General features: G+C 43.5%; 1 protein-coding gene across 1 annotated transcript in view; it reads left to right on the forward strand.

Annotated features, from left to right (window-relative positions):
- Window positions 1–22,329, forward strand: part of LOC142571617 (uncharacterized) — a 159,192-nt gene extending 136,863 nt beyond the window's left edge. Inside the window, exon 17 of the mRNA XM_075680162.1 lies at window positions 9,282–22,329. Within this exon, the coding sequence (XP_075536277.1) occupies window positions 9,282–9,749 (468 nt within the window). The 3' untranslated portion in view covers window positions 9,750–22,329. The remainder of the gene's footprint in view (window positions 1–9,281) is intronic.
- The last annotated feature ends 4,607 nt before the right edge of the window (window positions 22,330–26,936 follow it).

Genomic DNA, 26,936 nt, shown 5'->3' on the forward strand with positions numbered 1-26,936 from the left:
TTGAGCGCATGCAAGAGCTCTGCACCGGGATCTGGCAGAATCACGTATGAAATGATAAAAAACTTACACAATGACACCCAAGTTACACTACTCTCACTTTTCAACACCATTTGGGCTGTAGGATACTTTCCAACCGCATGGAAAGAAGCCATTGTGGTCCCTGTTTTGAAACAAGGTAAAGACCCTTCCTCAGTGGCAAGTTACCGCCCAATAGCCCTCACAAGTTGCCTTTGTAAGGTATTTGAAAAAAATGATCAATTGGTGACTCATTCATTTCCTTAAACTGAGCAAAATGCTTCATCCCTATCAGTGTGGCTTCAGAGAAGGGCGCTCCACAACTGATCATCTTGTACGTATTGAAGTAAATATCCGTGATGCATTTGCACACAAACAGTTTTTCTTATCCATATTCCTCGATATGGAGAAGTCGTACGACACAACGTGGCACTACGGAATCTTGAGAGACTTGCCAGAAATGGACATTTGTGGTAATATGCTAAACCTAATATAAAGCTATTTGTCCAATCGTACCTTCCAGGTAAAAGTCGTCAATGTACTGTCACGTCCTTTTACACAAGAAACTGGTGTACCCCAGGGAGCCATGCTCAGCTGCACGCTCTTTATCGTGAAGATTAACACACTTTGTGCTTCATTACCACCGGCCATTTTTTATTCTGTCTACGTGGACGACATTCAAATAGCTTTCAAATCCTGTAACCTCGCAGTGTGCGATAGACAGGTACAGCATGGCTTGAACAAAGTGTCAAAGTGGGCAGAGAAAAATGGATTTAAAATCAATCCTAACAAAAGTTCTTGTGTTCTTTTTACAAGAAAGAGAGGCCTGGTCCTGTATCCTTGCTTAGAACTGTGTGGACAACAAATACCTATCAACAAAGAGCTCAAATTCGTAGGTATTATACTTGACTATAGACTCGCTTTCATTCCACACATTAAATATTTGAAAGAAAAATGACAAAAAAAAATGAACTTAATGAAACTTCTATCCCAGACTACATGGGGCAGTGACAGGAAGTGTCTAATGAATCTCTACAAGAGCCTAATTCGGTCACGATTGGATTATGACGCCTTAGTGTATAACTCTGCCGCCCTGAGCACGCTAAGGATGCTGGATCCTGTCCACCATCTAGCTATCCGCTTAGCCACTGGCGCTTTCAGAACAAGCCCGATTGAAAGCTTATATGCCGAATCAATGAGTGGTCGCTCCACCTGCAGAGATCATACATCAGCTTTGCATATGTCCTCAGTGTGCACTCTAATCTTGAACATCCATGTTTTAATACCGTTACCGATATGACGTGTGCTACACTTTTCCACAATTGTCGCTCTATAGGGCAGCCTTTCTCGCTGTGTGTGAAGGAGCTTAGCGATGAAATGCATGTCCCACTCCTCGAGCATCGCTTAATGCGCCTAACCAAGCTATTACCTCCTTGGGACTGGCAGGTGATAGAATGTGACGTATCCTTTCTAGAAGTTACAAAGCATGCTCCAGAGGTCGAAATCCGAATGCATTTCCTAGAACTTCAGTACAAGCACTCATGCACAGAGTTCGACACAGACGCTTCCAAGCCACATGCCGGAGTGTCCTATGCAGCCGTCTGTCCATCCTTCTCGGAATCCAATGTACTACATCCAGAAACAAGTATCTTTACAGCAGAGGCCTACGCATTATGGTCAGCTGTAAAGCATATAAGGAAATCAAAACTCCAAAAAGCCGTTATATATACAGACTCCCTAAGGGTGGTGAACGCCTTAATGTCACTCTGCAAACATAAAAATCCTGTGCTCACTGAGGTCTATTCTGACCTGTGCAAAGCTTATCTAACCAGCATATCATTGTAAGCTGGGTACCTGGCCATAGGGGAATCGAAGGTAACGTTCTGGCAGACCAGATGGCCACCTCCATTGCATCCCCTGCTGTTAATACTATTGCTTCGATGCCTCTCACAGATCTGAAACCTTTTATACGAAAGAAACTGTGAAACCACTGGCAACGCATGTGGGACGCAGAAATAAATAACAAACTGCATGTGATAAAGCCACAGTTAGGTTCTTGGCCCTCTGCAACAAAATCATGGCGAACAGATGGCCTATTCTGTCGTCTCGGAATAGGACACACATTTGGGATCCATCATTTTCTACTTACTGGAAGTGAACCTCCAACCTGTGGTAGATGCGGTGAGAGGCTGACCGTCCTCCACGTGCTCCTGGAGTGTAGGGAAGCCGAAACGGAGAGAAAGAAACATTTTTCGCTTGCATACCATTATTACATCAGTTAAGTTTTGAATGTTCTTTTCTCCTTGAAGTCGACCAAAGTCTCTTCAAGGTGATTATCGGCGTTGATGAAGCAGGAGGCAGGTTGGAGGTAACAAAACTTGAAGATATATTGCGACGGAAATATTTACACAGTCAAATACAGAGTTAGCAAAAGAACACTGATACAAAACACACAAGTAAACAGCGCCTTACCCTTCTACTTTCTCTTAAGTTAGAGCCTAGGACAACTGTCACTACATACGATCAACCGAGTCTCACTGTTCTACCACTAAGTGGTTACGGCCCAGACTAGCATTGCATCGTACGGAGTCTTACTGTTCTATCAGGTTTAGTGATTACAGCCTAGACTGAGGAACAAGCACCTCGTCTCGATTGTTATAGGGAAAAGAGACAAAGAAAAAGGGCGGTAGGGCCGTTAGCCCATCCCACGGAAGCAATTGCCAATGAGAGTTGACAGTTTCTTAAGCCACAACCCAAAGGGATGGGCTTACTCTCAAAAGTGAATCTATTGGAAAACCACCCGGTTTTCCCTCTTCCCACATCTGCTTCTCCCCCTCCTATTTCCACGTGGTCAGTGACGGCCTCGGCAAACACGCCAGGCACGCACGATTTATTGAGGCCATCTCGCACCTCAGCGGCGTTTCTAGCCAGCAAGGGGGCTCGGGCGCTGGTGTCTTAACACCGCGTACTGTAGTCCCCCTCAAGGTTTTTCCTGGTAGAAAAATAATGACCGCTGGCGGCATCCGGACTCGGGTGCTCTTAAAACGACATTCTCCGAACGCGGCCTCCGCATGCGCACCGCGCCCCTCTCTACGGCTCGCACTGCATGTTGCAACACGACACAAAGCGGGCTCTCCCCAGCGCTCAAAACAAGATGCACGTGGCTGCCGCCCGAATGCGTAGGGGCGTGAACCCCCCGCTCCGTACGCGCCAGACGTGGTCAACATTGCTAGCAGCTGCGTCTCTAATTAGCAGGGGACTCAAGAGCCGGCGCCACAACGTCGCGTATACAACCGTCCCAGTCGAGGTTTGTCCGCGTGGCCCTATTATGACCATCGGCGGAATCTCAACAGAGCGCGCGTAAAAGCATGTTCTCCGAATCCGTTTTCCTCCTCTGCACCGCGCCCTCCGCGGCGGCGCGCGCCTCGGCTCGTCACCCGACACCACGCGGGCCGTCCGACCCCTCAAAAACAGAAACGGTTGCTGCCCGACGCGCTGGGGGGTGGACGCTTCCCCATTCACAAAACGCATGGGCAACTCGCGGCACTGCAAAAATATATACAAAACAATCGTGCAGCCCTACGCCGTCCATTCTGCCTGTTCGAGAGATGAGCGGCCTAACACGTTCCCCCTAAAGAGTATACTGGGCTGATTTTCGCTCAGTGATACGATAAATCACTGCCGCGATTACGTAGTGAACTTTCTAACCACACCCTGGCCTAATTGTATCACAACAACAAACACCTTCAAATAACAAAGCAAAAAGAGAGTAAAAAGAAATACACGATACATGTCATCAAACAATTAAGCACACGATTGCAGTTCCAAACTATAAGAGCACTCTAGTGTCTCTGTGTCTTGAATCGACACTCACAAAGTCCGCAATATACAGCGCCAAGTGAGCAGGAACATTCACGCCCATCCAGTTGGCATGGCACTATAGTATTACTCTGGCTTCCATGAGCTGTTGTGAAGCCTGGACAAAGCATCCGCGTTACCATTACTGACACCCTTCCGATGTCGCACTGACACGTGATATCGCTGTAAAGCCAGCGCCCATCTTGTCAATTTTGCCCCGTGTGGAGTCGAAGTTGTAAGGTACGACAATGGATTGTGGTCGGAAACAACGTTTATCTCGGCACCAAAAAGCCAGTAGTCAAACTTCTTTAAGGCCCATATAATAGCAAACGCTTCCCTCTCAATTGTCGACCATCGCGTCTGAGTCGGCGTGAAGCGGTGGCTGGCAAAGGCAATAGGCCTCTCCTTTCCCTCGGCTGTCATTTGCGCCAAACAAGCGCCCGCCGCCGTAGCTGATGCGTCTGTGAAAAGCCAGTAGGGCTCAGATGGGTCCGGAGTGCTGAGCGCCACGGCCTCGCACAGGGACTGTTTCAGTGTCTCAAATGCCGTCTGAGCTTCCTCCGGCCAGGGTATGCTATTGGGTACCGCTTTCTTTGTTAACTGCGTGAGCGGGCTCGCCACCTCTGCATATTCTCTGACGTACTCGCGATAGTAGCCGCACAGTCCTAGCAGGCTGCGTAGCTCCTTTTTAGTGCGTGGTGGCACCAGATTCTTAATTGCAGCTATTTTCTCTGGATCTGGTGCGTGCGTCCCTGAACCGACAATATGCCCGAGGTAATGAATGTGGGATTGTGCAACCTGACACTTTTCCGGACTGGCTTTCAGCCCAGCCTTTTCTAGGACCTGAAGGATAATGTCGAGATGCTTTAAGTGCTCCTTCCACGTGTTAGAGAAAATGGCAATATCATCTAGGTATGCCGTGGCGTATGTCTGATGTTGCGATAAGAGGTTGTCCCACTGCGCTCTTTGACAGCTAAGGCGACTTGCGACGCGTTGATTGAAATTTTCAGTCGCACTGGCGTTCCGGAAATGATCTGTTCCGACCAGGGCACTAATTTCAAATCACAGCTCACACAGTCGATGCTGGAGAAATTAGGTTGCGCACCAAGGTTCTCAACCCCAGAACACCCAGAGAGTAATGGAGTCGTAGAAAGATGGAACAGGGTATTGAAAAACATGTTGTTCCATGTCATTCAAAGAGACTCGAAGAATTGGGACAAATTGATCCCGCTTGTATTATGGGCTTATCGGGAAGTTCCCCATGAGGTTACCGGAGTGGCTCCGTTCCGTTTGTTGTATGGAAGAAACCCCACGGGACCACTTCTAATACTACAGCGGACGTGGACGGGAGAACTGACGGTACCTGCAACTCTAAGAGAGAACCCCGCTAAGTATTTACAGCAACTTCGGGAGCAACTCGAGACCGCTGCTAATATTGCTGAGCTAACTAGTGCAACACGTCAGGACAGCTATGTGGGTGCGTATAATCGCAGCACCAGACACAAAGCCTTTAAGGTTGGCGACAAAGTGCTGGTATTCGACAACGATCGGAATGGTAAGATGGCACCTAAGTGGCTGGGCCCGTTCACAGTGGTTGGATGTGAGCGACGGCATTCTTATCGGGTTGAAACAGTAGAGGGTAAAGTGAAAAGTATTCACGCCAACTACATTCGACCATACTATGCAAGAGTCAGCCATATTGGGGTCATTTTCGATCAGGACCATGACTTTGGGGAGGTAGAATATGCTCCGCAACCTGCAACTATAAGGCGCGAAGAGTTGGCGATGACAAGCGAAAAGGTTGCTCATCTAGATGCTGATTCCCAGACGGAAATAGAGGCTGTATTTCAAAGGCATCGCGCACTCTTTGACGGCATTCCGGGTACGGCAAATGTGGGTCAACATAGGATAGAATTAGAACCAGGGCACCAGCCAAAGAAGACGTTCCCTTATCGGATACCTGAGCTGTTAAAGAAAGAAGTCAGCCGGCAAGTTGGTGAACTTTTGGCTTGGAAACTGATCTATCCTACTGAAAGCGAATTTGCGCATCCGGTAGTATGCGTAGGGAAAAAGGATGGGACAATCCGCATGTGTGTAGATTACCGCGCGCTAAATGCTGTCACCAAGGTGGATGCGTTCCCTATGATGAATCCTCAAGAATTGATTTTCAGAGTAGGAAGAGCACAGTTCATTACGGTGATAGACCTTAGGCGCGGATACTGGCAGGTACCGATGGAAGAGAAGAGTCAGAATTTCACCGCGTTTGTAACGCATGAAGGTCAATATGCTTGGAAGGTGATGCCGTTCGGGCTAAGTTTTGAATGTTCTTTTCTCCTTGAAGTCGACCAAAGTCTCTTCAAGGTGATTATCGGCGTTGATGAAGCAGGAGGCAGGTTGGAGGTAACAAAACTTGAAGATATATTGCGACGGAAATATTTACACAGTCAAATACAGAGTTAGCAAAAGAACACTGATACAAAACACACAAGTAAACAGCGCCTTACCCTTCTACTTTCTCTTAAGTTAGAGCCTAGGACAACTGTCACTACATACGATCAACCGAGTCTCACTGTTCTACCACTAAGTGGTTACGGCCCAGACTAGCATTGCATCGTACGGAGTCTTACTGTTCTATCAGGTTTAGTGATTACAGCCTAGACTGAGGAACAAGCACCTCGTCTCGATTGTTATAGGGAAAAGAGACAAAGAAAAAGGGCGGTAGGGCCGTTAGCCCATCCCACGGAAGCAATTGCCAATGAGAGTTGACAGTTTCTTAAGCCACAACCCAAAGGGATGGGCTTACTCTCAAAAGTGAATCTATTGGAAAACCACCCGGTTTTCCCTCTTCCCACATCTGCTTCTCCCCCTCCTATTTCCACGTGGTCAGTGACGGCCTCGGCAAACACGCCAGGCACGCACGATTTATTGAGGCCATCTCGCACCTCAGCGGCGTTTCTAGCCAGCAAGGGGGCTCGGGCGCTGGTGTCTTAACACCGCGTACTGTAGTCCCCCTCAAGGTTTTTCCTGGTAGAAAAATAATGACCGCTGGCGGCATCCGGACTCGGGTGCTCTTAAAACGACATTCTCCGAACGCGGCCTCCGCATGCGCACCGCGCCCCTCTCTACGGCTCGCACTGCATGTTGCAACACGACACAAAGCGGGCTCTCCCCAGCGCTCAAAACAAGATGCACGTGGCTGCCGCCCGAATGCGTAGGGGCGTGAACCCCCCGCTCCGTACGCGCCAGACGTGGTCAACATTGCTAGCAGCTGCGTCTCTAATTAGCAGGGGACTCAAGAGCCGGCGCCACAACGTCGCGTATACAACCGTCCCAGTCGAGGTTTGTCCGCGTGGCCCTATTATGACCATCGGCGGAATCTCAACAGAGCGCGCGTAAAAGCATGTTCTCCGAATCCGTTTTCCTCCTCTGCACCGCGCCCTCCGCGGCGGCGCGCGCCTCGGCTCGTCACCCGACACCACGCGGGCCGTCCGACCCCTCAAAAACAGAAACGGTTGCTGCCCGACGCGCTGGGGGGTGGACGCTTCCCCATTCACAAAACGCATGGGCAACTCGCGGCACTGCAAAAATATATACAAAACAATCGTGCAGCCCTACGCCGTCCATTCTGCCTGTTCGAGAGATGAGCGGCCTAACAACATCCCTCTACACCCAGCTATGTTTCTTGATAAGGAACCCCTTTTTAACACCAAGGCAGTCCTCAACTTCATAAGTGATGTTGTCCTACATGTTATAAGCCCATTAAATTCATAGAGCATCCTCGTTCCAGAGGATGCCGCTGCGATAATTGTTTTGCATTGCACATGCCTCCAGGCCCTTGTGTTTCAAGGGCTCTAAGGAGGCAGTAGTGCTCTAGCCAATCTTATAACCTGATATATTTTACACATCGTATCATTCTTTTGAAATGCATCTTAATGTTCATAGTACACGTCATACATCATCGCCATAATCTTATTATACAGATTTTACGCGCTTTCGAGCGACTATTTTTAAGGCCCCTTTACAGCCACGTCACACCAACTTCATAGAACTCATAATTACACTGCGAACTCATTACCGTGGACATGGCGCTCTTTGGCCATACTTGGCCCTCGCGCCATTGAACATCAAACCTTCATTCATTCTTACAAGTTCTTGCTACTGACATATTTAGTATATGTATTATCCTTCTAAGAAGTATCTTTCGTATTCATAGCATACATCATTAGTCATATATTTTGCACACTTTACAGAGACTGTTTTAAGATTCTTTTACAGCTGCATCATATCTACTTCTCACAGTTCACTACTACATTGACAACTTATTAACACTAGCCTGGTGCTCTTTTGCCATACTTGGCCCTTGCGCCACGAAATGCCAATTCATCGTCATATGGTTTAGTGCCAAGCTGATGCAAATCTTTTCACAGTGACTGTACGGCTTTTGAGAGGTTGAGAAACCATCTTGCTTCCAAAAGTGAGAGTACACAGGACTACCTGAATGGTGGTTTCACGGCTGCCTCATTTAACGACATCATGTGTGCGTATCATGTCCGTAAAATCAAGCCAGACACCTTACGACGTCCAAAACTTCGGTAGTTGTTATACACTGTTTCAACAGAGAATGCAGTGGTTATGCAGAACTGATGTTCAAGAAGGTGCAAAAGCCGGTTGGCAACCATAAACAAATTTGTCTTTGGCTTGTCTTGGCTATGAGCCATGTGGTGTAACTTGCTCATTGGAACCAAAACTGTCAATTATACATGTTTTTTAAATTTATATTTGTTATATGCTTCAAATACTTAGAAAACTTTGAATGCTAAAATTCGAGCTGAAGCAAGTATTGAATGCCATAATAATATTCAAGTGAATATTAGCACAAGCCTAGTCCATTGTAGTAGACAAAGGTCAGATGGTGACCTTTGTCTACTGACACTTTACTGTAGCATACAGTTGCAATTCATATATACATTTCTTGTCCCTCCTTACCTTTTACCATTGTAGAGTAGCTGGCTAGATTATACTTGGGCCCACCTTTTTATCTTTCCCATAAATACTCTCTCTCTACATCTTCAGCCACATTTCACAACTGAAATGTATACCTTTCGTCAGCATCGACTCAGCATCACTACCTGCTTACTGTTTAAAATTTCAATTACTTCATCTTTATAGAAAGAAGTGATGCAAAGCCCATAACAATTCGTGCTCACCGGAGATATCATGCGCGTCATTTTAAAATATCTCGCCTTTCATGCAAATATAGTCTGAAAAACACCAGTGAGCTCTTTCGAATAAAAGTAGTTGCCAAAAATGTAGAATAATTATCTTCCACATTGTAAAACTGAAATTCTGTTGTGACATTGCTACAGATTAGAGCAGAAAGTACTGAACTTGAGTTACGGCGGCTGCAGGAGGCAGAGCTGCTGGAACGGGAGCTCTCACGGAAACTTCGTAAGCAGAAACGAGGCCCAGATCCCGATGTCGTCCCCTACACAAGGCCGCCTGCGCTACGAGGTGGCGCTACAGCATCTGCTTCCGGAGTGGCCTCTGGGAACCTTCCACACCGACGCCGTGCTGCTTCCACTTCTGAGACAAGAGTGAAGTCTAGCGGTGGTCCATTGACTACACACTCGCGAGCTGCATCACTGCATGGCCCATTGCCACCATCTGCAAGGAGCCCATCATCTGCTTCAGCAGCAAGGTCTACGCACATGACTAGGTCTCCCGGCACAGGTGGTGCCGCGATGGTTGTAAGGATTCCTGGAGTCTCTGCTCCTGCAATGCACCTTCATGGCAGAGCAGTCTCTGGGTCAGAGTCAAGGCCACCACAGAGAGTGTCTGGCATCGCTGTGTCCACAAAGCCAAGCATTCGCCGGTGATGACACTGCAAACTTACATTTTTACAAAAAGTTCGTTCATATAGTACCCTTGGCTCAAATGATGTGTGCCAGGACTGTATTCACCTTGCTTCAAGCAACTACAGTGCAGGCGTGAGCTTGTAGAAATCAAGTGAAGGCTATTTTGATGCTCCGTTAGCCAGAGGTACCTAACAGCACGTTCGCTGAACTGCAAATGCTTTCTCTGCGTGAGAACGTTGCACTGCTGAGCTCGAGGTTGTGGGTTTGATCCTGGCTGTGGTGGCCGCATTTTGACAGGGACGAAATGTGAAAATGCTCGTGTACTTAGATTTAGGTGCAAGTTAAAGAACCCCAGATGGTCAAAATTAATCCAGAATCCCCTGCTGTGGCATGCCTTTCAGATCGGGGTTTTGGCACTAGAGAACCCAGAATTTAATTTAACCTATTAAATTTTACATTGGAGCTCTGAAGGTTTAATTTCTTGTGGCATGACTTTGCAGACTAGAATTTAGAGGTACAATGAGGTAGCCACACAAAGAAGTCGATATTGTGCCTTTTAGTTACAGAATGCATGTAGTAGCTACAATATTTTTTTTTCTGTTTTCTTTTCTTTCTTTCTTTCTTTTTTCTTGCCATGTTTTATTGGCTTCTCAAACTGATAGCATCCTTAGTGGCCAAGGCAGAACAGAGCAGTCTCGCTGTGTGCTAGACTAGTGAAACAAATGCAAAATGAAAGTATGAGCATGTCGCACTCTGCTTTTTAGTCATGAAAGAACTTTTCTGCTGTATTATAGCGAGGCATGCTAAATCTTCAGTTTCTTTTATGCTGCTCTTGTCACAAAAAGAAAAAAAATTGTCATCCACTTGACAGCAGCATGAAGCTACAAAGCAAAACACCAAAACATTGCAGTTAGTCTTTGTCAGGGATTGAACCCAGGACCATCGCCTTTCCGGGGCAGTCGTTCTACTGTCTAAGCTAACCAGTAGGCTAACATATTGTAGAGCTAGGCCAAATTAATCGACAACTCAGAGCAAAGGTACACTGAAATAACAACATCCAGCGGTTAGGTGGATGACAGTTTTTCACTTATATGAATACTCCGCCACCTTGAAGGTTTCCACACAACTAATTTGCCATGCTCTTGTCATGTCTTGTCATCAACAATAGTTGCAAGCATTCTAAATCTAGATGTAGATAATCTTGCAAGCTCTTGGAGGACTTTCTAATTTGAAATTTGCTTTTGAACATATCTGCTCATTGGTCATCTTAGCATGTGTGAGAGCAACATGTATAAGATGTTATTTCCTTGGCAACTGTATCCAAAACTGCTGATTAAGGTAGCAAGTTATAAAGAAAAAAATTGCAGTTTCACCCAAAGCATGAAGCATTAACAGTGATAGCAAGGTATTAGAATATTTCATGAACTAAAGCTGGCAGTTTCATGTGAAGTTTGAATTGCAGTAAACATTCTCTTACTAACTAAGCATGTATGGTGTCAAAGAAACTAGGAGAGAGCATGTTGTCATGCAGCCAAGCTTCACAAGGGAACGTTCCATGCTGTCGCTGCCTTTACCATTTCACTGTGCCATGCCTCTGAAATTCAACAGATCATGCGACCTCCAACACTTGTTTCGCAAAAAGTGAGCACACTTCAAAGCACAAGCTGTATCACCTTAACTGCTTGCCTTCACAGAATTGGCCGGGCACGTGTCACTTTCTTTCCTAGCCTTCTATCACTTCCATTTCCCTCTGGAGCATTGGACTAAGTTTGCCATGTTTAAGGTTCAAGGACGATGGAGGTCGACATAGGCTTTGGGTAGTGAGAAATGGGGTGGGGGTGCAATCAATGTTGTAGTTTCCCACCCCCTTTTTTTTTTCATCACCTGAAACAGGCTGTTGGTGACCTGAACAGCATGCATATGTGTATGTGCGTGCACCGAATAATGTGTACATCTGTGCATGTGCGTGCAATGCATGCACTCTGAAGTGCCCATGTTATTGCTATCACTAATATTTCTGTACATCTGGGAGTCTGCTCTAATGCTAATGAGGCCGCCAAAAACAGTTACTAACTGGAAATAGGAGGCGGCATCGGGTTACCATTGTTTATAGAATGTGTGTAAAAGAACTGCAGCGTTTAGTCTAGTCCTTTGACTCAGTGATTGCACTCATTTCTTTTTTTTTATTTCTTTTACTGTGAAATTCACAGCAACACAAAGAGAAGCTTGTATATGTGCATAGTTGTATGTTTATTAATGAACTGCGAGCAGTTTTCAGCTTACATTTAAACATCTGGATAACTGCAGGTTCATGCACGTGTAACGTGGATTTGAATGGCATGTGAATGTGCCATAACCTTAACTTAATAGATGAATATCCGCAAACAAACCAGTGCGCTATTGAAATAAGTATTTGCTAAGCTGTGCAGCTTGTGTAGAAAATAGTTATTTTGTGTGTAATGATAATGTTTTAAATAGAAACTATTGCCTTTGATGTGGTTAACCATAGTGCATTGGGGGCATAATAATTGCTGTACACTCTCACTGACAGGCGAAGTCATAATTATGTACAGGGACAGGGGAAAGGAAATGCAGCTGTGCTAAGGTGTGGCTTACGCTCTTCATGTGTGTATTACTAATACGGTTGTGTAGAAGATGTGTGTACAGCCTTTGTGCAGGCTTTCTTCTTTTTCTTTTTCTTTTGTTAAGCCTGAGTAGTGTTCTGTGTACAAATTAGGCTGCAATCTGGCTTGGCGTTCCAGACACTTGCACCATAGGCACTCAGGTCACCTTACCCAACTTGCATCAGTTTTGACACAAGATCTGAAATCATCGCAGAGGTTTGTTTCCATGAATTACACGCACAACTCCAAAGTCGTCCTCATAGTGGGAGCCTACTCTGTACCAAGGTCTTTGCAACAATGTTTTATTGAAGCAAAAGGCTGCACAAAGATGGGGCACTATACCCCACTCACCTTTTCCATGCTGGCCGTTCATTTTTTTATATTTCTGAATGCTGCTATAGAAACAGCTCTCCTTGGACCCCCACGACATGCAGGGCTGTGTTGGGCTTGAGTTATCCCTTGGCCAATGTCCAACGCATGAAGCACCTCAGCAGACATTCGTGCCATTTGCTTTTACTTCTTTCCGTTCGTGTGTTTGGAGATTTCTACACCTCCCGACATTGTAGGTTCCTGTTCAAGAGAGTATATATTGTTCATGTTTAGCTGAGTTGCGGTATTTACATGATGTGTTCAACTCTTTATACATTACTGATGAAACAATGCTCATGTTGGTCCAAACACAGTCATATCTAATATGTATTTATGATTATATATGTCGTTTTTGAAACATCTGTTTGGCAGATTTTGTATGTGCTGCTTATTTCACAGCTCTCTTTGTGTGTGTGGTTTCTTTTTTTTTAATGACCTGCTTGAGACCAAAGATTCTTTCACCATCTTCAAAATGCTGTTAACCAGTGGGAGTTGTTCCATTGGCTATCGTTTTTCGTGACTGATGCTGTGCAAAAAGCATGAAAATGAAGGCCTTGACAAGAGTTACTTGGTGGCCTGACACACCGCTAAACATTTCCTTTTTTATTTACTATAATACAGTGATATCCACGTATGATACCACTTGTAGCAATCATCACTTATAACAGCGGGTACGTATTGTCTCCTAGTACACCATGTTGCGAAGATTTGTAAAATCAGGCACCAGACATAGCAATACGTAATTTATAATACTTTCTCATGATCATTATAAGTGAACTGCATTGTGTTCCAGCTGCTTCCCAAGTGCTATAAGTCTTCTCTTGTTTTTTTTTTGTTTTTTTTTTTAAGTGCACTTAATCTGACAGTACCATGTTTTCCACAACTAAGGATTGCAAGTTTGTCATAGGACCATGTATGTTTTGGATTTGTCTTTTGCAGTTTCAGAAGTAACTTTTTTGCAGTATCAGAAGTGTTTGCCTTCATATGCGACTTTTCAGCAAATTTCCTGCTCCCATACATCCACAGAAGAAAATAGTCAACCAAAAGAAGCAGCAAAGGAAAATCTAATATATCCTCGCTGCTTATAGTTGCACTAGCCGGAATTGATAGCTGCGTTGGGGTAACCGTATGCCTAAGCAAATAGGGCACATATTAGTACCTTTCAGCTTTAATGCAGTGACGTTATGGTGCTTACTATATCGAATCTGTGTAACAAGCTATTTCATGGATACCTTAAAAACACCACCATGGTGCGAAGGGGTTGACCTGTACAGATGGTTGTCATGCCTGCTGCTGGGAAATTTTGTATTTCAGGGTCTCTGAAAATAGCTTGAGAATTATTACTCGTTAGGAGAGGTCATGGAACTCAGCCTTTCATATTGAAAGCGAGTGGAATTTGGGCATGTCCCACTACAAGTGCAATAATGTATATGAAGGCTACATAGCAGAAATAAGCATTGAGAACATTCACCCCAGATCACCTGCAAATCCTAATGACATTTAAAATTTTTGGGATTCATGTAGAGAGATCCCAGCATTGTAACTGCTGCCATGGTCCATGTTTAGTTTTGTCCATGGGTTTTCACCTATTTTCAGAATGCAGCCACTATAGAAAAGGCTGAAAATGTGCTTAGACAGGCAGCCAGCCATTGAAGCATGCATTATGCAGGCCTGTATGCCACAAAAGTAGTGAGTGTCCCGATTTTAGGCCTGTGCACTTGGGCCATGATGCGATTTCAAGAGAACACTTCCTTCTCTTGAAATCTGCATTTCAATGACTTGTGCGAGCAGCTGCACATTGTGCATGTATGCAAGTTACAAGGTTTGTGTTCAGGCCCAAGGAGACTGCGCAAGAGATTTTATTTGAAGAGACCTTTTAATGCCATTCACATCTGACATTTTAAAATGCGAAAACACCCGTGTACTTAGATTTAGGTGCACGTTAAAGAACCCCAGGTGGTCAAAATTTCCGGAGTCCTCCACTACGGTGTGCCTCATAACGATAAAGTGGTTTTGGCTCGTAAAAACCCACAATGAATGGATCTGACACTTTAGTTCATATCTGTCTCCCTTGCTTGAAGCAGTGTGCATCATAGAATATTGCTTGAATGATGGTACTAATATTGCAGCTGTTGGAGTTGTTCAGACTTGAACTTTGTGTAGAGTCATAGAGGGTTTAATTTATAGTTGTATTTTGTAACCAAGCTTACTGTTATGACTATATATGCACGATATAATTTAGTTGGTATGCCTTTCTGTAGCATATTTATATTGATCATTCTTTTTTCTATTTTGATAGTAAGCTTTTACAGGTAGCGCTTATGTATTGGTGTTTTGCCTTGTGTCATTACAGTTTATCTTTTTTTTTCCCTGAAGAAGCTGTGCCTACCTTTACAGGTACGATTATGTCTGAGGTGGGATGGGCACTAGTCTTGTGTATTAAAGTTCCAAGTGCCATAACAAATTGTGTTGGCAGCAAAAAAAATGCAGCAGGTAGAGAGGTAATCGTTCCAAATTTTTATGTAGAAGCAACAGGTTTTACCAGTTTTCAAGCTGCTATATGCACATTGCAAGTTGCAGTTTACCTGCGCTATGAAAGTAATGATGCACAATTTAGTTACAAGTATAAAACACAAAGGGTAGACTGCATTCTGGAATCCTTTCTGTACATTGAAAAAGTACACACGCAGTCACTTTGCTACATCATCGTGCCAGGTGAAGATATTAGACCTGAAATTTTACCTGAACAGTAATTTGCATTCCCCTGTGGCTTTCTGAAATCCCCACCAAACCCTCGTTGTTGCAGGCTGGTATAGCATTACAAACCAGCAGTTACCAAATTTTTTTAATAACTATCGTAACTTGTCGCTGGGTCAATCACCACCCTTGCTTGATGAAAGCCACAGTCTTCAGCATCCTAGGAATTCTAGGACAACCTCTGGCTGTTCATTACTCTGCCTGTACGAAATGCTCTAGAAAAAAAAATTTTTGCAGGAAGGAATTCTTGATGAGGTACCTTTTATGCCCAATACATCCGGAACCTTTGTTAAGACATGTCATGCAGCCCATTGGTGCTTCGATAGAGTGTGTAATACTATTTGTCATTTAGTATTGTGAGAGCTGTATCTTTCATGCCCCGAAACATGTTTGTAGGTGCCTTTTATTAATCTTTCTTTTATTAGCTTATGCATGAATGTTTGCTGCACTCATCCATTTTCTATTTAACCTCGCTGTGAATGGCATAGCCTAGGAGGAAATTCAAGTTTGCATTGCTTGATAGTAAGATAGCTGGTGAATCTGTGTTAGCTACTTGACTTCTCAAAACAAACAAAAAAACACAGGTGGTTGAGTTTATCATAGGTGTGTAGCAAATACTCCTACCCTCTCACTAGCTATGCAATCTCTAAGCCATTTTTCTTAATGCTGTTCTGGCTGCTTGCTTGAATCTGTGCCCCAGGTATTGTTTGCCGCCGATTAAATGTGCCTCTGAGCTGAATAATTATCCGGAAATGGCATAGCAGGTAAATAAAATAAAGGAACAAAGTAAGCGAGCAGTCAGAAAGTGCAACCATCTTCATTCCATATGGAAAAAAAGTGAGCAATGGTTGTGACTATAAAGGACTACTCCAGTCAAAATATTTTCTTGACTTTGCAAACATGTTACCCATCTGAGCATTTGCGCTGGAATGAGCTGGGACATATTTTATAGTGCTTTCAAGGACGTTCTGCTGGTTTCTCTGGCTGCCTTGTATGACAGTGGCACTAGCGGCTTTCAGGTAATACAAAGCCTAGTGGAGTGGGTTATGTATAACTTGGCCCTCTTCCAAAGCAGCACTGTATTCCATGCGCAGTGCAGAGTGTCTTTGTGTGTCTCATTTAACTTACTGCATCCAATGCAGAATGCCTCCTGGACGTTTGTGAATAGTGAACTACCGTGGTGGTACATTTTAAGTTAAAGTGAAGGAGTAAACTGTAATATGGAAGATGTATGATCGGAATAATGTCACCTGAATGGAGTAGTCTTAGAAGCTTGCCCCCCCCCACCTCCCCCCTCGTTTGCAAATGCATGAAACGGGAAAGTTATGGACTATGAACGTATTGGCAAAGTTCTGCTGTGTTTTGGGAATGATCTAGCGGTGTCCTCATATACACTGTCAAGGTGCTTACACTATGTGGTTCCACAGAGTTAATAGTAATTGGAGGCTGATAAGCCTAACGTTTCTATGAATTTTATATTCATTCTTGCATAAACCTAGTCCTTTGGATGCCTTAAAGACCCTTCTTTAGGCATTGCAAGAAATACTGGTCCAGGGTATTATACAATTCCAGCCTTTATTCCAATTTTATTATTTACTGAGACAGGTCGGGTTTCACCTGGAAACAGCACTTTTTCACCATGCTAGAGCATATATTGATTTTTTTATTTGCCTTCTTTCTTTCTGATTGGCACCAGAATGCCTTGATATACTCCAGTAGCTGATTGATGTATGCTCCAGTGCTGGAGCAGACAGTTGACATTGTATTTTGGAAGTGCCACACTAGGGTGAGACAGAATAGCCTGCAGGGCACATCTTTTAAGTTCCTGAGCTGCTTTGCAATTGTTTGGATTTCATTAAAGGTCAGTGGTAGCCTTTGCAATTGACTCAAGATAACTACTTCGAACAGGCATGTAAACTTCCAGCATTGTGGTTTTAGCCAAAAAGTATAAAAAACATCTGCCACTAAAAACGTGTCGAAGCTCTGAAAACCTAAAAGCATTTGGTGCTTTGTCTATAAATAACTTTCTCCAAATGGTTGTGGTGCACTGATGTCATTGTTGCCACCACATGTGTATTTGCAGAAAGAAAGAAAAAATTGTACTCTTTCTGAAACAGGAAGTGGTGTAGGATGAGTGAATGGGCATAGACGGAACAAGACTACCATGGAACAAGAAAATCTTGCAGAAGTAGCACTCCTCCGAACATTTTACCTATGTTCATTTCTAAATAATACTATAAAGTGCATATGTCAGCGTGAAGTTTTTTCAAATAAATGAAAGGACAATCTTAAAATTGGGGAAGTACCCACACTGCTGGACTTTTTATTCTGTTTCTGTTTTCCACCAAACATGCTTGCTTTTTATCAAGGCTGTCGCAAGTGACACATTTTACGTGTTAGTCAGGAGAGCGGCAGGGGCCTCTCTAATGCTGCATTCATCATCAAGCCAACTCAGGTATCGCTAAAATCCGATTGAAAATTTGGTCATTCATGGGTTCATGTGTGTCAGGTGTACCGCAGAAATTGTGCACGTCATTGTGTTGGCTGGACAGGCTCACAGCAAGATGGAGACTCACCCGCCACGGTAGCTTAGCGGCTGTAGTGTTGAGCTGCTGAGCTCGAAGTTGTGGGTTTGAGCCTGGCCACAATAGCTACATTCCGATTGGGGCAGAATGCAGAAAAGGTTGTACACTTAGATTTAGGTGCACATTAAAGAACCCCCCAGGTATTCAAAATTAATCTGAAGTCACCCACTGCAGGTCTTCCTCCTAATCAGATCATGGTTTTGGCGCATAAAACCCCAGAGTTTAATTAAATTAATTAATATGAAGACTTGAATTGATCAGCATTATCCAATAAGAGATGTCTCAGGCTGTAGCCACATTTCGGCAAGGGGACTTGTTTTTGTCAGAGCAACAGCTGTCGAGCTGAGCTGTCCCCTCTTGTTGAAGTGTTTGCTGCAGCCCAAGACATCCCTCAGCCACTGTTGTTCTCTTCCATGAGTGAGTACATAGAATGGACAGACACAAATGAGCACCTAGGGAACACAAGCTGTTGTTGATGTTTCTCACTTGGCCTTAAGCTGCACTTGTTCCTGATGTTCTGTCATTTGCAGTAAAGCCTTATGATGCAGTCATTATAGATGGCAGTGGCATACTGTGCTAAGTGAGGAACCTGTGCCTGTGCAGATGGTGCATTTATTGTGGCATTGTAACTAGTCGAACCTTGGCATAATGAAGTCACATCTGACACAAATGTACATCCTCATCCAATATGAAAGGGAACACTTCAGCTGTGTTCAAACCACAATTCCTGCAAATGTGCAATTCAGAACTTCACTCACTGCTATTTGGTACTTATTTCTCCTGTTGAAAAATTCTGCCCATGGATCTTTTTCTCATTACAAGCACACACAAAGAAAATTACCAGCTTTGAACTCAAACCCGGTGTTCCCTTTCATATTGGACAACCCTGTGCATTCGCTGTCTGATATTTGTTATAAGCATATATGTGTTAGCGGCAATATCGGCGAGAATATTTTGATTTGCTTCATTATAACCATATTCTTTATATTGAGTTTAGATATTATGGTGCATGTATGCTGCAAGCTTCACCAATCAGAGTTTACTTCTCACCAGTAATCACTTCTTGGCATTTGCTGGTTGGCATACCAAAAGCATTGCTTTTCTGGCAGTAAGTAAACATAAAACTGCCACCAATTCTTTTTTTTAAGAAACGCCACGAAACTTACTACATGGGCATGAATCAGTGTTGGCATTCTGTGCGCTAAGTGTAGCGATAGTTGGAAATATGAGTAACAGGCTCTTTCTTTTTTAGAGTGAGAATTGGTGCGTCTCAAAAAAGTACAGATAACTATCCCCGGCACGTCACTAAATCTTCATTTTACTTAACACATTGCGGTGATCTACCGTTTTACATCTCTTTGAAGTATGTGATTACCGTAATGAGTTCTCTGGTTTTCACCTGTGTGAAAGCTTGCTTTCTTGTTTTAATATGCTGTTGTGTCACTGTGGAAATAGGAAATCTTCCTGGGAGCCACCTGCAAGTATTTGAAATTTTGCTGTCATTGTATGTAAAGCAGTAGAACAACAGCCAGGGCGGCATTAAATTTTGTGGGATATTTCTAGATGTCCTAAGATGTTTATGGTACTTGGGTTTTTTTTTTTTTTCAGACTCTATGGCTGTTCTGTGCTGTCAGTGAGAGGAACATTCTGTAGGGCATGCCTTGCTAACAGCACTTGGGATCAGTTCATCAAATTACACCTTTCTATGAGAATAACCTGGCATGTACAGTAACATGGTTATCTAACTGCTTATTATTTTTCACAATTTCCATGCCCTGCATGTGTTGTGTGTATGCACATACCACATGTGTGTACACATGGTCCACTGAGTTTGCTTTTGTTCTGGTTTTGTATTTGTGTGTGCCAAGAGAGGTTGCACTTTGGTTCGTGGATCCTTCTTTGTTCCTGTTGCTTTTTTCTCTATTTCTGGGGTAACTCAGAGGTTCTTTAGAAACAATTTGAGTAATGGCTATGTGCATTTCGTCCCTTGAGTGTGCAAAGTTGTTCTTTAAAAGATTGTGTTTAATAACTCTAAAATCCTGGAATGCATAAAATCCAGACTCGGACTGTTGTGTAGCACTTTTGATGTAGCAATGACCTTGTAAACGATATTGGCAGGGCTTATAGTGCCTGCTAGTGAATTCTTTGTTTACTGAACCAAGTAGCTCTGAGGTATTATACTGAGTTGTGGTTTTGTGTGCCATTGTACCTGTTTTGCTTGGACATCCTCGCATGCAGTGGGACTCGTGTCACACATGTCAGTGAGGAAACCAGGCTGGTGGGGAGGGCTAGCACACTGTTGTTTCCATGGAGAGCTGATGTCAGTGTTGACTGGGGGTGTCATCCAACTTGTGTGCTCCTGTCTAGGTGGTTGTACAATGGCAACACTTCTTGAAAGATGAAAGCTCCTGGGCCCAATAAAGTTGAGGTGAGTCCTTCATGTCGACTTACTGATGCTGATAAACCTTAAGCATGCAATGCTGCTGCAAGAGAATGGATGAGATCTTATTGAAGCCATTGCACAGAACTCTGTCATCAAGGCTTGCCTGAGGGTTTGCGTCAAGTGACAGCTTGAGGTTGACAGGCTATGGACAAGGTATGAAGAAGGTTGCGATTCCTGTGGAGAGAGATGTAGTGCAGTCGTACGTCCAGAAAAAAGACTGGCACAAGTGAACGATGACTGGAGTGGCAGAATTCCTGCAGGATGCTGCTTCTCATGTCTATGCAGATGAGTGTGTCAGGCCTTTCCCATTATGTAGCATGTGCAAGGCCAACAGCTGTTCACAAGGCATGTGTCTTTAAAATGCTGCTGCCCAGCATTGGCATGCTCTACATGAGTGCTCATGAGCTTAGTGGGTCTTTGCATGATAAATTACTCATGTCCGTTAACCTCCTCCCTCCTAGGACTGAAAAGTGGAAGTAGTCTGGCAGTCTCATGGTCAGCATGTTTGTGAACTGCAGTACCAAGCAGTGGAATTTCACTGCACTGGTCATCAGTCACTTGTGTTATTTTCCCGGATCACTTTGCAAGGGTCGTCTAAGGTATTTGCTTGAGGTGTGGCATCTAAAAGCAAGTTGCTTGGTGCCGTGCTTGACTCAGTGTTGTCTTTAGCCTGTCGCTTTCTGCGTAACGCTTAAAAAAAGGATGAAAATGAGTGATGTGTTTGAAAAAGGACACTCGGTAATGTGTTTGCACTATTTTATTAAACAGAAGCAAATAGAGGGGGAATGTTAGTTCTATGGTAGAGAAACACAATGTGGAACTGGAATTTGCTTGAAAAAAAGAAAATGTTGGGCTGCTGTGCTGTTTGACTTAAATGAACAGGACACGGAGCAGAAGCTGCAGTTAATGTTTCCCCAACGTGCGTTGAGCCTCAAGAAACTCCTGAGAGGCCCCTTTATTAAGGGCAGTGGGCACGATTTATTGTGATACTGTTAATCTGGATTGTCTAATTGCTTAATTTCAATTTTCTTTATGAATATGTGTGACACACAGAATAGTAATTTTTCTTAAGGCCATGCTACACTCGTGTACATTTGGGTTAAAGGAAACTTTGTTGTCGAACTACATAAATTGCTGCTCCAGTTTGAAAACAAAATAGATATTATGCTATTTCAAATGCATGGTGATTCCACGAGTTTCAGCAGCAGAAAAAGAATGCTGGTGCACCATTTGCTTTGTCTACACAAAGTTTTGTCTGCCTGAGTGTTGTGAAGTTATGCAGAGATTGCAATTGTGAAGTGCTGCAGTTACTGCCATATATTCTTGACAGGTTTGCTTTCTGTCATTTCTAGTTTAAGGGAGCTTTTTGTAATACATACATAATACAGCTTAATGGTTTGCATGGCAGGGTATTAAGATGGTTCAGAAGTTGAGCAGGCCAATCTTCATCAGGGGCAGGAAGTCGCATGCCTGCAGTTCTTGTTACTTTGTTCTGGTGGGGTGTATTGCCCTGTTGGGCATGGTGTGTTAAACGAGGAAAGTGTGTATACCACTCTTGTGCAATATGTCTCTCCCACATCTTACTTGCCCAACAGAATGGGAGAGTGTCCTTGCAGCTACATTACGATCATAGTTTGTTGTGGCTTTTGTAGTTTCTAGTCTTTTTCTTTCTTTTTATCTGGAGGTGCGAATTCTCATTTGCAGCTCATTGCATGGTTACATTAGTATTTTATATATTGTAAGCATAAGTGGTGCATGTCACTTTGAGTGTGCCTAGTTGTATTTATTTGCATTTTCAATAAAATATGCAAATGCACATTGAAGTTACCAGTCTTGATGTGGTTTTTACTGTCGTGGAAGACTGTTTTGAATGAAAGACAGAACATCTGTTTAGAGACTTCTCATATAAATGGCCACTGTAACATTCGGGGCCCACTTGGAGGCTATGACCCATTGCAATACAACCTGTTTCGCTAGGAATGGTTGCAGTTTCAGCCATTGTGTAGCAGCGGCAGCGATGGCTGGCGTATTATTAAGTAAAGCAAGACCCCCACGCATTAGTTGTAGGTAGTGTTGACAGCAACTATCTACTTTGGAAACCATCTACTTTGGAAAATCATGCCTGTTGCTTCACTTTTTTATTTCTTGCCAATGGCACCACTAAACCTTCTTCTCATCAGCATTGGTTTATTGGTCTTGTGCACTGTAGCTACTGTCAATTGAAAGATAATGATGTTCTTGGCTTTGCACTTTGTCAACATCCTTGCGGCACAGTTTGTTTGAGTGTCGGAATTCTGGAAGTGAAGGACTTAGGTTTGATACTGGCCGAAACACTTTCTTTTTCTGGTGTTAACCAGCATAGTGGGATTACAGTCTGTTTGCAGTGGTGTCTGTTACTAACAATCCTACTCCACCTCATGGCCCCTGTGTGACACACAGGAACTACGTGGTTTTGTATGTCTGCAGCTGATGGTGCTAAAACCGCGTAACGATTTGCAGTGTGATGACCACACGGTGCATTCATTGTGCGGGACCAATTTCTCAAAACAACACTTTCAGTACAAGAGAGAACACAGTAAAGAGGTCTGGAACTATTTTGACCGCATAAACGTTCGTGCATATTATTACCTGCCACTGTCTGAATGCGGCTGCTGTGGTAAGGAATTTAGCCTGTGCGGAACACACTATACATAGTCGCTGAGGTACTGTGGTGGGTTTTATTTATTTGATATACAGTGTGACATAAGATGTCATAAAACAGGTTGCACTTTCTATGCACACCAAGGCACACCATCTTGTACGCGTTCGAAAAGCCGACGTTCGATTTCGCCTCATGCGATTGGACTAGATTGGCCTAGGCCACGATATCGGCGCAGCCTGGACAATCGCGCTAGGCGAAATCGAATGTCTGCTTTCCGAATGTGTACAAGATAGCGGCCCAATTTTCCAAGACGCCTCACTACAAGATTGATCACACCGCTGCTGTGCTCTCGTATGACGCAAAGTGGTTGATAGACAGTGAGCTTGCTGCAGAAAGCAGTCTCAAACAGTGCGTGCTTGCTCTTGTCGAATTGTCAGAATTGTTGCCTCCCATTAGCCACCGCCGTCACACCGAGGAAGCATGTATAGCTGTCCAGCTATCAGCTTTCAGCTTACTTAAAGGGACGCCAAAAAACATATTAAGTTGAGCTAGACTGAGCGATTATACTTCTGTAGTAACGAATTCATCATTCATAGTGAGAACAGAGCTTTTCTAAGCCAGAAAAAGATAATGTAGAAATCGAAGGGGCGTCACCTATGTTGGACTATATAGTGTAATGTCAGCACTGGCTGATTTGCATAGAGCGGCAGAGAGAGAGGACACGTGGGAATCACGTCAAATTGATCATTTTGATGTAGGTGATTCAAACTGAGGGGCAGCAATGAGACTTTCGGTGGCAATTTTTTCTATGCAACAATGCTGCATTGGTCATGCAGAAAATGATGATAGATGTCTAGATGAATGACATATCAATCTAATGGCTTAATTTTTTTAATGTCCCTTTAAACTGTTTTATGAAGTAGCTAACTAGAACTAGTTTAACTGTAGCCTCAGATATTTACAAGCCATCTAGCAGATCAAATATTGCCACCCATGCTTACGACTCCTAGATGTATCGCCAAACTGTACTGTAGGTGTGCTCTGTAGGGTACTTTGAGTGTTCGGGCTTGTTACTGGAGATTTGCATTGCTTTAAGTACAGCAGTTATGATCCTGCACGTTATGTTCATACCTTGCAACATTTCAATTCAATGTTCTTTACTGAGTTTTTTTCTGCATATATCTTTAGGAATTTTGAAAATAGTGCAGTAGCGATGTTAACTTTCTGCAAAATTGTATTTATGCTGGAAGACACCAGATATTGTTATAACCCCCATTAAACTTCTAAATTATTAATATTTGAGTCAATTACCTGGGGCACATATAGAAATTGCAATATTAAAGCCAGTCAATTGACACGGCACGTCCACCTGGGTGGAATCTCAACACTAGCACCGACATTGAAATATCTTCCCTACAGACTGCAGTATAAAACTATGTAGAAAAACTATGTGGAACAGCTAATATATGTTGTGGAAGATTAGGAGAATATGTTTCTCCATGCTGGTGCTAATCTCAGTACTTAACTAGATAATTAACCTTGGTCAATTAATAAACTTATGCGGGAATTTTTGCCAATTTTTTATCTCTGCCAGTGTGTTTGATGTGATGCTGAAGAAATGACCTACATCTCTACACCACTGTTTCCGTTTCCGTCTGTGGCAGCCACTTTCCAATGGGAGCAGAATGCAAGAATGCTCATGTGCCATGCTTTGGAGGCACATTAAAGAACCCCAGGTGGTTGAAATTGATTTGGAGCCCACCCAATACAGATTTTATCATCTCTCGTAACCTATATTTTGGTTTGGGATATTAAACCCCATAAACGAATCTACTGCACTGTTTTTGGGATTACTAAGAAGTTGCAGCTGAAAAACCTGTCTTAGTTCAGCCTGTACATGCCTGAAAGGCACATTACTGAAATCCACTTATCACGTTCAGGAATTCTCACTGCTTGAGTGCGGTACCTCTACATTATTGTACCTTTATTAACAGAACAAGGAACACTGTTTTGTGACACTAATACAGATCAGTATTATCAGCATACAATATGTTGGCCGTAACACTGCAGCTCAGCATCACTTCTATATGGCTGGTGTAGAACAGTAAATGTGTGGTTCCTTTATCTCACTTCCGCAAAGCGTGGGAGCAGTGGGCTGTGTATGTGTTCTATATATATGTACTGGCAGATTGACCCAGATATACAGATTCTGAAAGTCATTTTTTTTTTGCCGCAATTGAACACTCACAAAAGTGAGTCTTCCTGTTGTGTGTGTTCAATTGCGGCAAAAAACTTGTCTTTTAGCAAGCACTAACTAGGCTGACAAGCAGTTCTGTTGTATACAGATTCATATGCAAAAGCCATGTGTTCATGTATGCAAAGCGTTTTTATCTGCACCAAATTTTTGAAAATTGCGTGTAGCAGACAGCACAATTCTAACCCTTTTACTAAATTACTTGATGAGCTGGCCCACTATTTCTACGAGAAATCAAAATGCTTTTTTTGAATAATTAACATAATTACACTAATGATCTTGTTAGTTACTTACTATACAGCACATATTTCAATTGCAAATTGTAGCCAGCGAGTCCACAAGGCGATATATCCACTTGGGACAAATTCTCGGGACTACACCCATTTTCAGATATTGATTTTCAAAGTGTCTGATGAAATGCAATGGTGTTCCAGTTACTTTTGTGCTTCAATGCACGAAACCGATGCTGTCCTCTGAATTCGTTCAGAGTCTATATGACTTGCAAACTCACTAGCTACAAATCGTAGATTGAGATATGTGCTGCAAATTAATTAAGTTTAATAGCATAATTATGTTAATTATTCAACTACACATTTTGATTTCCCATAGGAGTAATGGCCAATCCTGTCTGCGGCGGCCGCATTTCGATGGGGGCAAAATGCGAAAACACCCGTGTACTTAGATTTATGTGCACGTTAAAGAACCCCAGGTGGTCCAAATTTCCGGAGTTGTCCACTACGGCGTGCCTCATTAGCAGAAAGTGGTTTTGGCACGTTAAAACCCATAATTTTTCTTTAGGAGTAATGGCCACCTAATTGAGTTATTTAGATCACAGGCAATTTTTCAGTCTTGTGCAGCTAAAAAAGACCTGCAATCATATAGTAGTACACAACCGAATACAGCCTGTTGCTTATTCCCCAAGTAAACTGCGCTGTAAGTTGCTGTATGCAGTACTAATCGCAGCAGAACTTGCATGGTATGTAAGAGTGTGTATAGACTCTGCGGCTAACCCCATGGCTAAAATGAGGTCTCCGTGATTTGGCTGCACTAGTTAAGGGAGTGCAGCAATTTCATCGCACGTTGCCTGCACCGCACTCCTTGATTTGCAGCCATGCAGGAACCAGTTCATGCACTCACTGGTTTGCAAGTGCAGGTGATGTAGGTGCCATGTGAACTGATGCACCTGCACCCATAGAGTTTATCCTGAACCTCGCTATTCGTTACAAAGGTCGTCATCAGTGGATCCAATCTTTTTGTTCCTGCCTTCCTCTATTCCCACCCCTTATCATGTTGAGGCCATAGTGCTATTCGCTTGAAGGAGGGATTCAATCGATCAATTCGTTTCACCCAGTGTAGGTTTCATGCAGAATGAGTTCACAGCATTCCCTGTACGTAGAGTTGCTGCACCGATTTTGCATGAGAACGAAACTGGCACTGAGCTGCAATTAGCTAGGCCACAAAATGTTAGGTGAATCAAATTAATGCATATGGTCCATTTGATTGATTCTGCACTTCCTGATCTTCTTTCATTATGG

The sequence above is a fragment of the Dermacentor variabilis genome, chromosome 1 (genome assembly GCF_050947875.1).
Source record: "Dermacentor variabilis isolate Ectoservices chromosome 1, ASM5094787v1, whole genome shotgun sequence".
Lineage (NCBI taxonomy): Eukaryota > Metazoa > Arthropoda > Arachnida > Ixodida > Ixodidae > Dermacentor > Dermacentor variabilis.